We start from the raw sequence: 14,187 nt of genomic DNA, 5'->3' as shown, positions 1-14,187 counted from the left end.
TCTTTAACAACAGCAAATAATCATTTTAGTTCCTGGAGATGTTCTCCTTGGAGACCTCCTACACAAACATCTAATTTTTATGTTCATCCAGTGATTATACCTGAGCTTTTCCAGTCTCCAGAGAGGATCCTTCAGTCCCGCTGACAGCAGCTTCACTCCTGAGTCTCCTGGATGATTGTAGCTCAGGTCCAGCTCTCTCAGATGGGAGGGGTTGGAGCTCAGAGCTGAGACCAGAGAAGAACAGCCTTCCTCTGAGATCAGACAGCCTGACAGACTGGAAACACACACAACAACATGTCATATGATCTCAGGGTACTGTGGGGTTACAATAACATTCTCACTGATTCTGTCTACTCACAGTCAAACAGCCACTAATGTCCATCAACAATCTGACAACATTACTCTCTGATTCCTGTCTGATATTCCAAGTTTCAACAAGAAAACAACATGAAATTAAAACTGCAAGCAGTGATGAGCGGGCCCTCGCCTCTATGCAGGTACTGGCAGACACAAATCTTTGCGACAGTGAATTTGCGCGGTACTCAGACGCTGCAAATTGTCACCAATGAAGATGGAACTCCCTGCTGTAAGACTACGTCATACAGTTCATTATCTATGGAAGGGGGCGTGACCACATCACAGGGGGGTGGATCAAAGCATCACCAAAGAAGAAGGAAATCTATGCTTAGTTCAATGATACCTTACTCAAGACTGTACCTTAAACGGTTCAAATGGTATGAAAGGGGGCGTGAGCTTGGTTAAAGTATGGGGGCCGGCTCAGTATCACCTGATCACCACACATTTTAAGTTCCATGTAAATCGGATGATGTTTGTCATATTGTTTGAAATCATGCAAGAGACAATCGTAGGCACGTTATGAGTTTATCCATTAATGACAATCAGGATTTAGATTACATCAGTTTAACAAGTTTATGAATCCCGACCTGAGAGTCTCCAGTCTGCAGTGTGGACTTTTCAGTCCATCAGAGATCAGCTTCCCTCCTGAATCCTGCAGGTTGTTGTTACTCAGGTCCAGGTCTCTCAGACTAGAGGACTGGGAGCTGAGAACTGAGGACAGAGCTTCACAGCTTCTCTTTGACAGGTTACAGCCACTCAGCCTGGAGAGACGGTAATCAACCATAAGATACATGTCAATATTATTAAAATTTAAACATATTATACATTCACCTAAAGGATTATTAGTAACAACTGTAACATTTTCTGTTCATGCAATTATCTAATCAACCAATCATATGGCAGTTGCTTCAATGCATTTAGGTGTGTGGTCCTGGTCCAGACCATCTCCTGACCTGGTCCGGACCATCTCCTGACCTGGTCCAGACCATCTCCTGACCTGGTCCAGACCATCTCCTGGACTCCTAACTGAATGTCAGAATGGGACAGAAAGGGGATTTAAGACATCTGGAGCGTGGCGTGGTTGTTGGTGCCAGACGGGCCGGTCTGCTCAGTTACCGGGATTTAAACCCACAACCATCTCTAGGGTTTACAGAGAATGGAGTGAACAGGGAAAAACACCCAGCATGCAGCAGTCCTGGGGGGGGGGGATGCCTTGTTGATGCTAGAGGTCAGAGGAGAACGGGCCGACTGATTCAAGCTGATAGAAGAGACCCTTGGACTGAAATAACCACTCGTTACAACCGAGGTGCAGCAAGACCACAACACGCACAACCTTGAGGTGGATGGGCTACAACAGCCCCACATATTACCACTCATCTACACTGAAAATTGGAAAATGAGGCTACAATTTGCACAAGCTCACCAAAATTGGACAGTTAAAGACTCGAAATATGAAGTTGCCGTAAACAGAATGAGAACATGGATCCATCATGCCTTGTTACCACTGTGCAGGCTGGTAGTGGTGGTTTAATGGTGGGGGGGGAGGTTTTCCTGGCACACTTCATGTTCCTTAGTGCCATTGGGCATGGTTTAAATGCCACAACCTACCTGAGCATTGTTTCTGACCATGTCCATCCCTTTATGACCACCATGTACCTTCTAAAAACAACAACAACCTTCGAGCTAGCAAACTACATGCTCAAAATGTCAAGTTTAGAAGAAGATGTGAATGGTGGAACAAGTCAGGCATGTTGGTTCTTTTGGAGAATGGTTGTTAAGATTTACAAAAAATATTTTAGGATTGCTGTAGATGAAGTACATACGGAGATACACTGGTAAGAGATAATGAGGTGTAACCGTGTATCGGCTGAATTAAATAGCTCACGTTACTGTATTGTGTCAACAACTGATGGAGTGCCTTCTTCAGGTAGGGAATGAGTCCTTACCCCAAGTGAAGACCATTGTGATTGGTTTAAAGAAATGCAAACAATCCAGATAAATATGTGAAATCATTTTAAAATAATGTGTAACCTGATCTGACCTGAGAGTCTCCAGTTTACAGTGAAGTCCAGCCAACAGCAGCTTCCCTCCTGAATCCTGCAGGTTGTTGTTACTCAGGTCCAGCTCTCTCAGACTAGAGGACTGGGAGCTGAGAACTGAGGACAGCACTTTACAACTTTTCTCTGACAGGTTACAGACACTCAGTCTGGAGAGACAATAATGAACAAGAAGATAAATATCGGTATTACTAAAATGTGAACATTTCATAGGTGGAGTCTCAGATCTCAGTTAGCATTTAAGCTCACAGATTGAACTCAGTAAAAAACACACACACTCACATATATATTATAAATATATACATAGTATGACCTCTACATCATTATATACAGTCTATGATCTTTATGATCTTTACATCTTTATATATGGTTTATGATCTTTACATCTTTATATGCAGTCTATGATCTCTCAATCTACATCATATGCAACATTATTAATATATACTTGATCCGACCTGAGAGTCTTCAGTTTAGAGTGTGTTCTCTGAAGTCCATCCAATAGCCGCTTCCCTCCTGAATCCTTCAGGTTGTTGTAACTCAGGTCCAGCTCTCTCAGACTAAAAGACTCAGATCTAAAAACTGAGGACAGAGCGTCACAACTTTTCTCTGACAGGTTACAGTCACTCAGCCTGGAGAGACAATAATGAACAAGAAGATAAATATCAGTATCATTAAAATGTGAAAATGTCATAGGTCAAGTCTGGAATAAAGTATTATCAGAAAAAACAAAGATCTCGGTTAGCATTTCACCTCAAAGATTAAACTCAAAGTAAAATATATATGTATATATATATATATATATATATATATATACAAATTATAGATATAATATATAGTATGATCTCTGGACTAAAGTATAAACCTGCGCTTTGTATATCCAAGTCATGTTTCTGTGTTGTAAACCAAAACCCTTTCCTGGTGACAATGTCCTGAGTCCAAAAAAAACTTCAGTATGATATTGCTGCCACATTTAATAAAATGACTTTAGAGACTGAAAATTTAACTTGTGTTGCTACTCAGGTCCCGCTCTCTCAGACTACAAGACTAGCAACTAAGGACAGAGCTTTGCAGCTTCAATCTGACAGGTCCCAGCCATTTGACCTAAAAGGATTCAATAAAATCACCTTCCAAAAAGTTAATATGTGAAAAAATAACAGCTGACCACCAACCTGAGAGTCTCCAGAGTGCAGTGTGGACTCTTCAGTCCATCAGAGATCAGCTTCCCTCCTGAATCCTTCAGGTTGTTGTTACTCAGGTCCAGGTCTCTCAGACTAGAGGACTGGGAGCTGAGAACTGAGGACAGAGCTCCACAGCTTCTCTTTGACAGGTTACAGCCACTCAGCCTGGAGAGACAATAATGAACAGGAAGTTGAATATCGGTATTATTAAACTGGGAAAATGTCATAGGTCAAGTCTGGAATAAAGTCACATCAGAAAAAAACAAAGATCTCAGTTAGCATTTCACCTCAAAGATTAATCTCAAAGTAAAAAATATATGTATATAAATACAAATTGTAGATATAATATATAGTATGATCTCTACATCCTTAAATATTGTTACATACAGAGAATTGTTTCAATGTGTCAACCACCATGGCAACCAAACAGGAGGGAAAGAGAGATTTGTCACTTAACAGGAAAAATAAAGATCCCTAACAAGCAGTTCAAAATCAGCCCACCATCTGAAATAAAGGGTATAAAGGACCTAACAAGCAAGTTGCAGGATCAGATGTGCAAACTCCGAAGGGCAGAATATCTATTGAAACAAAGGAAGAAGAAAGAGAACAGGAAAATGCACCTTCTCAAAGACCAGTACAGCTTGACCAGAACTCTTCTTGGTCAACAAAAATCTGGCACACTTTCCATCTCAAAATCAAAGGTAGAGGGGTTTCTGCGAAATGCACATAGTGACCCCTGTAGGGGCCGGGGACTTGGACATAATCACAGCATCCAGAAGCCTGAAGAACCATCAGTGGGGCTGAATACAAAGGAACCAATCTGGCAGGACGTTTTGGAAACCCTTGGCACCGTAGCCACATGGGCAAGGATATCTTTCAAGGCAATTAAGTCCAGGATTCTGGTGATCAGGAAAGACAAGCCCATAGGGAGATTCAGTCTTCACGTCCAGGGTGAGGCCATTCCATCGAGTGAAGAGAACCCAATAATATGTTTGGGAAAGTGGTTAGACGCATCATTCTCAGATTGGGCCAACGTCAATAACACGGTGAAGCAGACCAAGGAACGGCTAAAGAAGATTGACAAGTCCAAGTTCCCTGGTATATTCAAGACTTGACTGTACCAGCATGGTCTCTTGCCCAGGCATCTTCGGCTCTTCGCCATATAGGAGTTCCCTATGATGGCTGTTGAGGGCATTGAGAGGAAAACCAACAAACACCTGCAAAGGTGGTTGAGGATTCTTCCAAGCTTTTCCTCAGTGAGACTCTACATTTGGTCAGGGCAATTGCAACTTCCCCTGTCCTCTGTTGTAGAGGAGTTTAAACGTGTACCTCAGACACTCCAAAGACAACCTGGTGAGGCAAGTAAGTCACAACCAGGTCCAGACGTGAATGGGAAGCCAGCACTGCTGTAGACCAGGCAGTGAGTGCTCTCAAGCTGCGAGAACTCCTGGGAAGTCCCTGCGTCGGATGGAGAGGACTCAGCTCTGCACATTTCCAGCAATGGAGAAGTGCAGGTGTGAAAGCAGGCAGAAGATGGTTCATACTGAGGTGCGGACATGTGAGGAGGAAAGGCAAATGGCAAGGGCACTGGAACAAGGATCCCAGGTGGCATGAAAAGGTGTTACTGTCCCTTGTTGAGATATTGGAGCAGAATAACTGCAGGAAGAGGCCTGCCTGTACGGGCTTGATGAGGGCAATCACCTTTGTCAAGGAGGGAGCAAGGCCTTTTTCAACCAAGTCATCAAAGCCCAAACTCTTTCAAAACGCCTGGTCCTGGGAGATGAGGGTGGACATGGGCAAAAGGCGGCAGTTCCCAGAGGTGGTGCACATAGCTCTCCATCCAGACATTGTCTTGTGGTCAAATGAAGGCAATAAAATAATCCTGGTTGTGTTGACGGAGCCTTGGGAGGAGAGATGGGATGTTGCCTATGAGAGGAAGGCCTGGAAGTACCAGTCCCTTCTCCAGGCCTGCTTAACAAGGGATGGCAGGCATGTGTGTTCTCGGTGGAGGTCGGCTGCAGAGGTTTCACCACCAAGTCAACCTGGCGGCTACTATCAGCTCTGGGCCTGGATGAAAGGAGTCAAAAAAAGCAGCTTGTTGGATGAGGGATGAGGCAGAATGTGCCTCCAGCTGGATATGGAGTAGGTGGGAGGAGGAAAGCTGGAAGCCTGGAGCAGACGGGCAATGACCTGGTCATTACTGTCGGCCCACGAATTGGAGGGTGTGGTTCAATTGAATTTTATTTATAGTATCAATTCATAACAAGAGTTATCTTGAGACACTTTACAGATAGAGCAGGTCTAGACCACACTCCAGAATTTACAAGGTGGTTGAGGGCTGAAACACTCAGTGAAGGTTGTGTACCACTTGATGATACCCTTAAGGTAACTGAAGAATGCATTCCACTAGGTGTATGTTGCAAGTATACTGTGTTACATACAGAAAGTCGTTTTTTTGAGTTGTATTCTATGTCTCAACTGGTGTTGTAAATCCATCGAATACCAAGCATGTCATATGGGACCATCATTAAATAAAGCAGGATCTTTTGAACACAACTTCTCATATATTACTTTATTGTTAAAATACTTAATAGAATAGCCTAAGCCACAGTTTGAAAACATATAATTTTACAAATTCTGAAGATCAAATGTTTTCAAATAATAAAAACTGTCATGAATATTTAACTTTGTTACTGTGTGTTGCTACTCAGGTCCAGCTCTCTCTGAATTGAGGACTGGCAGAAAAGGACAGAGCTGTAATGCTTCTTTCTGACAATTTACAGCTATTTAGCCTAAAAGGTTTCAATAAAATGTCCTTCCAATAATTAATATATGAAAACAATAACAGCTTGCGGAATATCTGATAACCAACCTGAGAGTCTCCAGTTTACAGGTTGGACTCTTCAGTCCATCAGAGATCAGCTTCCCTCCTGAATCCTGCAGGTTGTTGTTACTCAGGTCCAGCTCTCTCAGACTAGAGGACTGGGAGCTGAGAACTGAGGACAGAGATTTACAGCTTCTCTCTGACAGTTTACAGCCACTCAGCCTGGAGAAACAACAGGAAGGAAACAAGTAATTTATATTTAATTCCTGTTGAAATATAGCAGAGTACCTATTGATGAATGAATCCCACGTACAGAGCTTTGTTGGAGGCTTTGACCACTGGCATCAACCTCAGAAGAGCCTTCTCTGAAGTAGAGTATTTCTTCAGGTCAAACACGTCCAGATCTTCTTCTGATGACAGTAAGATGAAGACCAGAGCTGACCACTGAGCAGGAGACAGTTCATCTGTGGAGAGACTTCCTGAGCTCAGGGACTGTTGGATCTCCTTCACAAGAGAACCATCATTCAGTTCATTCAGACAGTGGAACAGATTGATGCTTCTCTCTGCAGACAGATTCTCACTGATCTTCTTCTTGATGTACTTCACTGTTTTTTTATTGGTCTCTGAGCTACTTACTGTCTGTGTCAGCAGACCTCGTAGGTGTTCCTGATTGGACTCCAGAGAAAGACCCAGGAGGAAGCGGAGGAACAAGTCCAGGTGTCCGTTAGGACTCTGTAAGGCCTTGTCCACAGCACTCTGGTGGAGATGTTTTAGTTTAGGTTTTTCTCTGGAGACTTTAGGCAGCCGGGAGATTGTTTGTTCTTCTGCCAGCAGGTTGACTCCAGAGTTGGTGAAGGTCAGATGGACATGAAGAGCAGCCAGAAACTCCTGAACACTCAGATGGACAAAGCAGAACACCTGGCTGCTCTCCTCTTTAAAGATCTGTGTGAACACTCCTGAGTACACTGAGGCTGCTCTGATATCGATGTCACACTCTGTCAGGTCTGATTCATTGAAGATCAGGTTGCCTTTCTGCAGCTGCTCAAAAGCCAGTTTTCCCAGAGACTCTATTGTCTTCCTGCTCTCTGGACTCCAGTGTGAATATATCTTAGCTCCTTCATCATACTTTAGCTTCTTCACTTCGGACTGAACCACCAGGAAGTGGATGTACATGTCAGTCAGGGTCTTGGCCAGATCTCCTCCCTTTGTGGCCTTCAACACGTCCTCCAGAACTGTAGCAGTGATCCAGCAGAAGACTGGGATGTGGCACATGATGTGGAGGCTTCGTGATGTCTTGATGTGGGAGATGATTCTGCTGGCCTGCTCCTCATCTCTGAATCTCTTCCTGAAGTACTCCTCCTTCTGAGGGTCAGTGAACCCTCTGATCTCTGTCACCATGTCAACATACTCAGCAGGGATCTGATTGGCTGCTGCAGGTCGTGTTGTTATCCAGATGCGAGCGGAGGGAAGTAGATCCCCCCTGATGAGGTTTGTCAGCAGCACACCCACTGAGGTGGACTCTGTAACATCAGTCAGGATCTCAGTGTTGGGGAAGTCCAGTGGAGGTTGACACTCATCCAGACCGTCAAAGACGAAGACCACCGGGAACTCTTCAAACCTGCAGATTCCTGCTATTCTGATTTCACTATAGAAGTGATGGACAAGTTCCACCAAGCTGAACCTTCTCTCTTTCAGCAGATTCATCTCTCTGAAGGTAAAGAGAAATATGAACTGGATGTCCTGGTTGGCTTTGCCTTCAGCCCAGTCCAGAGTGAACTTCTGTGTTAAGACTGTTTTCCCGATGCCAGCCACTCCCGTTGTCATCACTGCTCTCATTGGTTCATCTCTTCCAGGTGGGGTTTTAAAGATGTCTTCTTGTCTGATTGTTGGTTCTGGTCTGTCTGGTTTCCAGGATGCTGTTTCAATCTGTCTGACCTCATGTTCATCATTGAGCCCTTCTCCTGTGATGTTGATCTCTGTGAACATCTGATTCAGAGGGGTTTTGTTTCTTGTTTTAGCAATACCCTCAGACACACGCTGGAATGTCTCATTGAAGTGTGATTTTACTTTTCCCTGGCACGAAGCAAGAATCTCTGAATAAATAAAACAATAAAGTCAGTGAGGGTTTGTTCTGATGAATATGAGTGAGCATATTTCTGTAATCTGGAAAATCTATTCAGCCCATTTGATGACGAGGTACTGAATATGTAAACTACTGTGAAATGACTCAAAACAACTGATATGTTGGGAATCTCAGTCACACATCTATGAACTCTTCATTGTCTAAATGAACCAGAAGCTATATGACTTAATTACAGAGGGAATTAATATTGCCTAAGCTAAGGTGACCAGATTTCTCAGACAAAATCCGGGGACATTTTCAGCTCAGAAGCATATTTACCTCCAAAACAAGTTATGTTTTTACTTTGTAAAACTTAAAACGGGGACACTAGACCTAGAGCTGTTCTTATTAGGGGAGCCCCCCCCCCCCCCCCCTCCCCCACCCCAGGTCTGATCCTAGACCCCCCCCCCCAGGTCTGATCATAGACCCCCCCTGCGCTACTTCCTTACTCTCTAAACCTATCAAGATAGAAAGTCCTAATATTTCAAGATAGAAAGTCCATTTCAAGATAGAAACCTCAATTTGATAGAAAGTCTAGATAATATTTCAAGATAGAAAGTCTAATATTTCAAGATAGAAGTCTTATAGAAAGAAATTCATAATGTTGTAAGTTTACTGAACTACTGACAGATTTTGCTTTATTGCTCCAGGCTTGTTTCTGCAACAGCTCATTGAGAATCAGATACAATTAAAAACTACTGAGGACATATTTTCCTTTGACATGATGCATATTAAACGAGATCGCTGCAATGGAAGTTAACAGGATAATTGTCCAGCTTGTATTTACGTTCATTAAAGAGCTCGTTTAGCTGTTAACAGACTCAGATTAATATTCTAAGTGTCAACATTATGAAAGGATTTCTAAGGAGGTCGACCTTTCTGTTAAAGATTAAGATCCTTTTTAAAACATAAAAGTCCGCGAAATTGCGTTGGCTAAACCCACCAGACTCCATGTAAATAATCAGTGATTTTAGCATCGTAAAACACGGCTTCTAAAACCTCTCTGAGCACCGCGGGCTCTGGCGGTCTGGAGTCTGCGTGTGGAGGGGGAGCGACTATCGGCTACGTTTTGTCAGTTTTTTCTTTCTTTCCAATTTCGGGTCTTTCAGTCACAGTGAAAACCGGGGACATTTCCGGGGACAGATCCAGCCGGGGACAGGTCGCCAAAATCGGGGACTGTCCCCGGAAACCGGGGACGTCTGGTCACCCTAGCCCAAGCAGTATCTTACAGTGACTTCAGAGTGTGAAAACTGTCTCATCAGAGTACCCCAAAAGAGACTTTGACTCATCACATTTAGTTCTCCGAGACAGGTTGGTTCAGTTTGATCTTTGTTACATCCATTTTTAAAATTCATAATGATAATGACTTACCTGCAGGTTTTGGCATATTTAATAAAGTCTTCACTAGCTCATTTTGATTGATATTCACTAAAACTGTTCTGGTCACATCAACTGTGTTAATACAGTAGGTCTGGAACATCGTATCCACGGTGTTCAGCCTGTTGGCGTTCTCCAGTTTACTTTTTGGGATTGCTGGGAAGTCGTTGAGGGCTCCTTCCAGGTACCACTTAAATTCACCAAAGTTCTCATCTCCCAAGTCTTGTAAAATTCCCAAGATGACTTCTTTAGGCGTCTTCATCTTTTGTCCCTGCAAAAGACCAAAAAGATACCAAAAAGTACACTGTCACCTAACAAAAGGTTTTTGGGGACTTTAAAAATACTTGGATTATTAAAACAGACCAGTTTTGTTGATTGTGTTATGTTGACATTTGTGAAACAAATAATACAAGATTCATCCATGGATCTTTATATAATTAATAAAGCAACAGTAAAGATTCTGGATTCATTCTCCTCTCCCATTGGTCCATGCTGCTGAACTCATGTCGTCTGGTTCTACTCTGGACGTTTACGCCTCTGCAGCCTCAAATGCTCACAACAGCACTTCAACATGCCGAGGACCAGGATCTGACAGCAGTGACTTTGGGTTATTATCTGAGTTATTGAGCTTTTTCTTTGTTGAAGTATGGCTGTCATATGAAGATTTAGCTGGAAAACATCAGAGATCTCTTCCTTAAAGACTCATGGGAAGAGGCTCGTTTCCACTTGGAGACAACTTGCTATGCTGATGACACCCAACTGTACTTATCTCCTAAAACCACTGCCTCTCCTCCCCAGCTGTACCCACTGCCGGCCTCCATGGCATGTGTCAGCGCTTTAAGACAGAGGACAGCCAGGGACCTCCTGTCCTGTGCTCCTGTGATAAGGGTTAGCGGCAGCTTTCTGCTCTCGAACACAACCACCAGAAAGGTAAAAAGGTGTCCAATGGCGTACGTTACCTCAGGCTGGAGCCCCAGATGGAGGAAACTCACTGCGACACAACCTGTTGGAGAAACATCTGCATCACAACACGGGACAACGTGAATTACCTGGAGAGGTGGGTGTGAACTTTAATCTGCCTTATCAAAATATGTAACTTAGAGAATAAGTTGCAGCCCTTTATGAGACGGTATAAACACGTCCTTCTGTCTTTGTTCTCTGGAGATCAATAAAGTTGTATCTCATCTTATAAAAGCAGGATTTACTGCAGCACTCTGAACTCATGGACTCATAAACTGGTTAATATGTTATTAATTTTTCATCTTAAATACAAGAATTACACATGTACAATAAAACAGGTCCAACATCAGCACTGGTGTAAAATAACTGAGTACACGTAATCAAGTACTACACTAAGTTTGTTGTACTTTTAGTATTTGCGTTTTGTTACTTTCTACTTTGACTGCTCTACATTTATTGCTGCTCTCTCTCCATCCATCTCTCTCCCTCCATATCATCCCTCCATCCATCCCATTCCAGCCATTACATTGTCATCCTATCTAATTTCATTTTTATATTTCTCTCCATTTTATAACAAATCATATTCTTTATTTAACACAGTATATATAAAATGAAAAGATAAACTGATCACAAGCTTTACATTTACGAAGACATTACTAAGAACCCCCGAACCCTTCTGCTGCTTAGCACCACGTCATGAATCAGACGCAGACTTCTCTTAGGGACTTTCTTAAGAACATTTAAGAGAAAACTTAGGAAGATATTGGTGAACGAGGACCAAAGAGTTGATGAATTGTAATAAATAACTAGAACTGCACGCAGTTTCAACGGGGTCCAAGCCTCCCCGCGCCAGTCGTCCCCAGCGACCCGGGGAGCGCGCCAATCACCGCCCCGCTGCGAGGACCGCCTCGGGAGCGGGCCCAGATGCTATCCGTCAAATTTCGTAAAATTCGGACGAGCGGCTCATGAAAAACACACTTTTTTGTATTTGTAGCGCCCCCTAGCGGCCAATGTTCGTCAAATTTGGTACAGAGCCTCAGGGGGTCATAGCAAGTAATATTCTAAAGTTTGGTTTTGATAGCATTTATCTTGGCCAAGATATGGCAAAGCTAATGTTTTGATAGCTAGCTACACAAATTTGTTTGAGCGTAATATGCGAAATTTTTATTCTATAAAAAATCTTTATATAACTTTGTGTCAGGTCGGTCTGGAGATGCTATGTGCCAAGTTTGGTGCCGATCCATTGCACGGTCTCGGAGGACTTAGAAAAAGTTGTTTTTTGATAAATCGCGATTTTTCACGCATAAAAGTCTAGGCGGAAATGGGCGTGGCCTATATCACGAGATTCATTAGGATCCAGGGGACGCGTGGATGTACGGTTTTTAAATTTCCGATGTACGGTTTGCGAGTTATAGGGCCAAACGCGTTTTGTCCTGGTATAGCGCCACCTAGAGGTGGAAGTGGGTCCATTTTTTTGGCTGAGGTCTTTGCGGACTTTGGGACCAGTCCTGAAAATGGCGCGTCGCCACCATGTACGGTTTAGGCTGCAGCACCACTTTTATGCGGAGAAGAATAAATGGAAGAAGAAGAAGGAAGAAGGAAGAAGAAGAAGGAATCCTAGCGAAAACAATAGGGTTCCACAGCCCTGCTGTGTGAACCGCGTGTTGCCTCGCGATTACCGCGGTGCACATCCTCGGGCTTGGACCCCTAATGAAACTTCTTTGATAAGGGGTTGGTTTAAATCATTTTCAAACATTTAGCAGATTCTTAAAGGTGCACACTGATTTAAACAAGAAAGTAGTCAAAATGTCTGCATTTCCCAACCTTAGGAAACGGACAGCGGCCAACACAAACACACACGGATTAAGTCAATAATGAAGCCTTAAAGTTTTTCAACTCAGTTTTTCGCCACTTCGCCCAAATACAGATGAAGATGGGAAGTGTTACTGACACTTAACGACGATCAGCTCTGTGGGTGCTCTGGAACTATAAAAGTAGTAGCAGTGGTACTATATCTACAGTATATATATATATATATAGATATCTCTAGATATCTATATTATATCTACAGTAATAATATATATATCTAGATAATATATATATATATATCTAGAGATATCTATATATATATATCTAGAGATATCTTTAGATATATAGATATATAGATATATAGAGATATCTATATATATATATCTCTAGATTATATATATATAGATATCTCTAGATATATATATAGATATCTAGAGATATCTATATATATATATATATATAGATATCTCTAAATATATATGCGGTATCGGCGCCTAAGATGATGGCTAATGGCATAGCACAGAGCTAATTGCAGCTTTTCACACACAAACATTGGAATTTCTGACTTAAAAAGTTGGAGAAACCTCACTTACCAGAAGCTGAACTTGGAGAAACATCTGCATCACAACACGGGACAACGTAAACCACCTGGAGAGGTGGGTGTTGAACTTTAATCTGCCTTATCAAAATATGTAATTTAGAGAATAAGTTGCAGCCCTTTATGAGACGGTATAAACACGTCCTTCTGTCTTTGTTCTCTGGAGATCAATAAAGTTGTATCTCATCTTATGAAAGCAGGATTTACTGCAGCACTCTGAACTCATGGACTCATAAACTGGTTAATATGTTATTAATTTTTCATCTTAAAGACAAGAATTAAACACGTACAATAAAAACTAACATGTCCAACATTATATCGCATGTCATTCTCTAAGTCTCTACGTTATTGTTGCTAATCTTACGTTGCTCATGCATTAAGTTTGTTGTTTGTTACATAAAGTTGTTTAGCAATACTCTGTTCTATAACATAAGATGTTCCGGTATATTCCGTCAGAATCCAGCTCTCCTAAATGTGTCAGAAGCAGAACTGATTGTAAGGGACCGAGTCCTGGATCTGGTTCCAGTCTCTTCCAGTCCACTGATCTTTTGCTCTGCCAGTCCTGAACTGAGGGTCCTAAACTCTCCGTCACAGTCCAACTGGAAGACGACGAATAAGCACCCAGACACACCACATCCCTGTGGCCTGGAGACTCTCTCTCTGTCTGTCTCTCTCTCTCTGTGTCTGTCTCTCTCTCTCTCTGTCTCTCTCTCTCTCTGTCTCTCTCTCTGTCTGTCTGTCGGTCTCTCTCTCTCTGTCTCCTCTCTCTCTGTCTCCTCTCTCTGTCTGTCTGTCTGTCTCTCTCTCTCTGTCTCTCTCTCTGTCTGTCTCTCTCTCTGTCTCTCTCTCTCTATGTCTGTCTCTCTCTCTGTCTGTATGTCTCTCTCTCTCTGTCTGTCTCTCTC

The 14,187-nt window shown here is 42.6% G+C and overlaps 1 protein-coding gene across 3 annotated transcripts; it reads right to left on the bottom strand.

The window, feature by feature from the left end:
• Positions 1–901: 901 nt before the first annotated feature.
• On the bottom strand, positions 902–10,214 carry LOC116679157 (NLR family CARD domain-containing protein 3). Of its 3 annotated transcripts, XM_032508840.1 has the most exons (6): positions 9,910–10,214; positions 6,730–8,509; positions 6,465–6,638; positions 3,689–3,757; positions 2,951–2,974; positions 902–1,025 (listed from the first exon to the last, which is right to left on the bottom strand). In XM_032508840.1, exons 1-6 carry the CDS (start codon positions 10,175–10,177, stop codon positions 917–919), a joined length of 2,424 nt encoding a protein of 807 aa, XP_032364731.1. In that variant the 5' UTR covers positions 10,178–10,214; the 3' UTR covers positions 902–916. The 3 variants fall into 3 exon arrangements, with proteins under 3 accessions (XP_032364731.1, XP_032364733.1, XP_032364732.1); XM_032508842.1 differs by lacking the exon at positions 3,689–3,757 and having other exon boundaries at positions 6,570–6,638; positions 9,910–10,213; XM_032508841.1 differs by lacking the exons at positions 3,689–3,757; positions 6,465–6,638 and having other exon boundaries at positions 2,951–3,043; positions 9,910–10,213.
• Between the last annotated feature and the right edge of the window lie 3,973 nt (positions 10,215–14,187).

This window comes from Etheostoma spectabile, unplaced genomic scaffold (genome assembly GCF_008692095.1).
Source record: "Etheostoma spectabile isolate EspeVRDwgs_2016 unplaced genomic scaffold, UIUC_Espe_1.0 scaffold00009595, whole genome shotgun sequence".
Classification (NCBI taxonomy): Eukaryota; Metazoa; Chordata; class Actinopteri; order Perciformes; family Percidae; genus Etheostoma; species Etheostoma spectabile.
The sequence above is the reverse complement of the archived record's forward strand: the minus strand, read 5'-3'. Positions and strand labels throughout refer to the sequence as shown.

Bases quoted from the DNA above. Each gene is read 5' to 3' on its own strand.
- LOC116679157 (XM_032508840.1), bottom strand. From the start codon at position 10,177: ATGAAGACGCCTAAAGAAGTCATCTTGGGAATTTTACAAGACTTGGGA. The intron at 2,975-3,688 runs TAGTCTGAGAGA...ATCTGAGTCTTT, and splicing joins GTTCTCAGCTCCCAGTCCTC to TAGTCTGAGAGAGCTGGACC. The intron at 1,026-2,950 runs TTACAACAACCT...CCTGGACCTGAG, and splicing joins CTGAGAGAGCTGGACCTGAG to TAACAACAACCTGCAGGATT.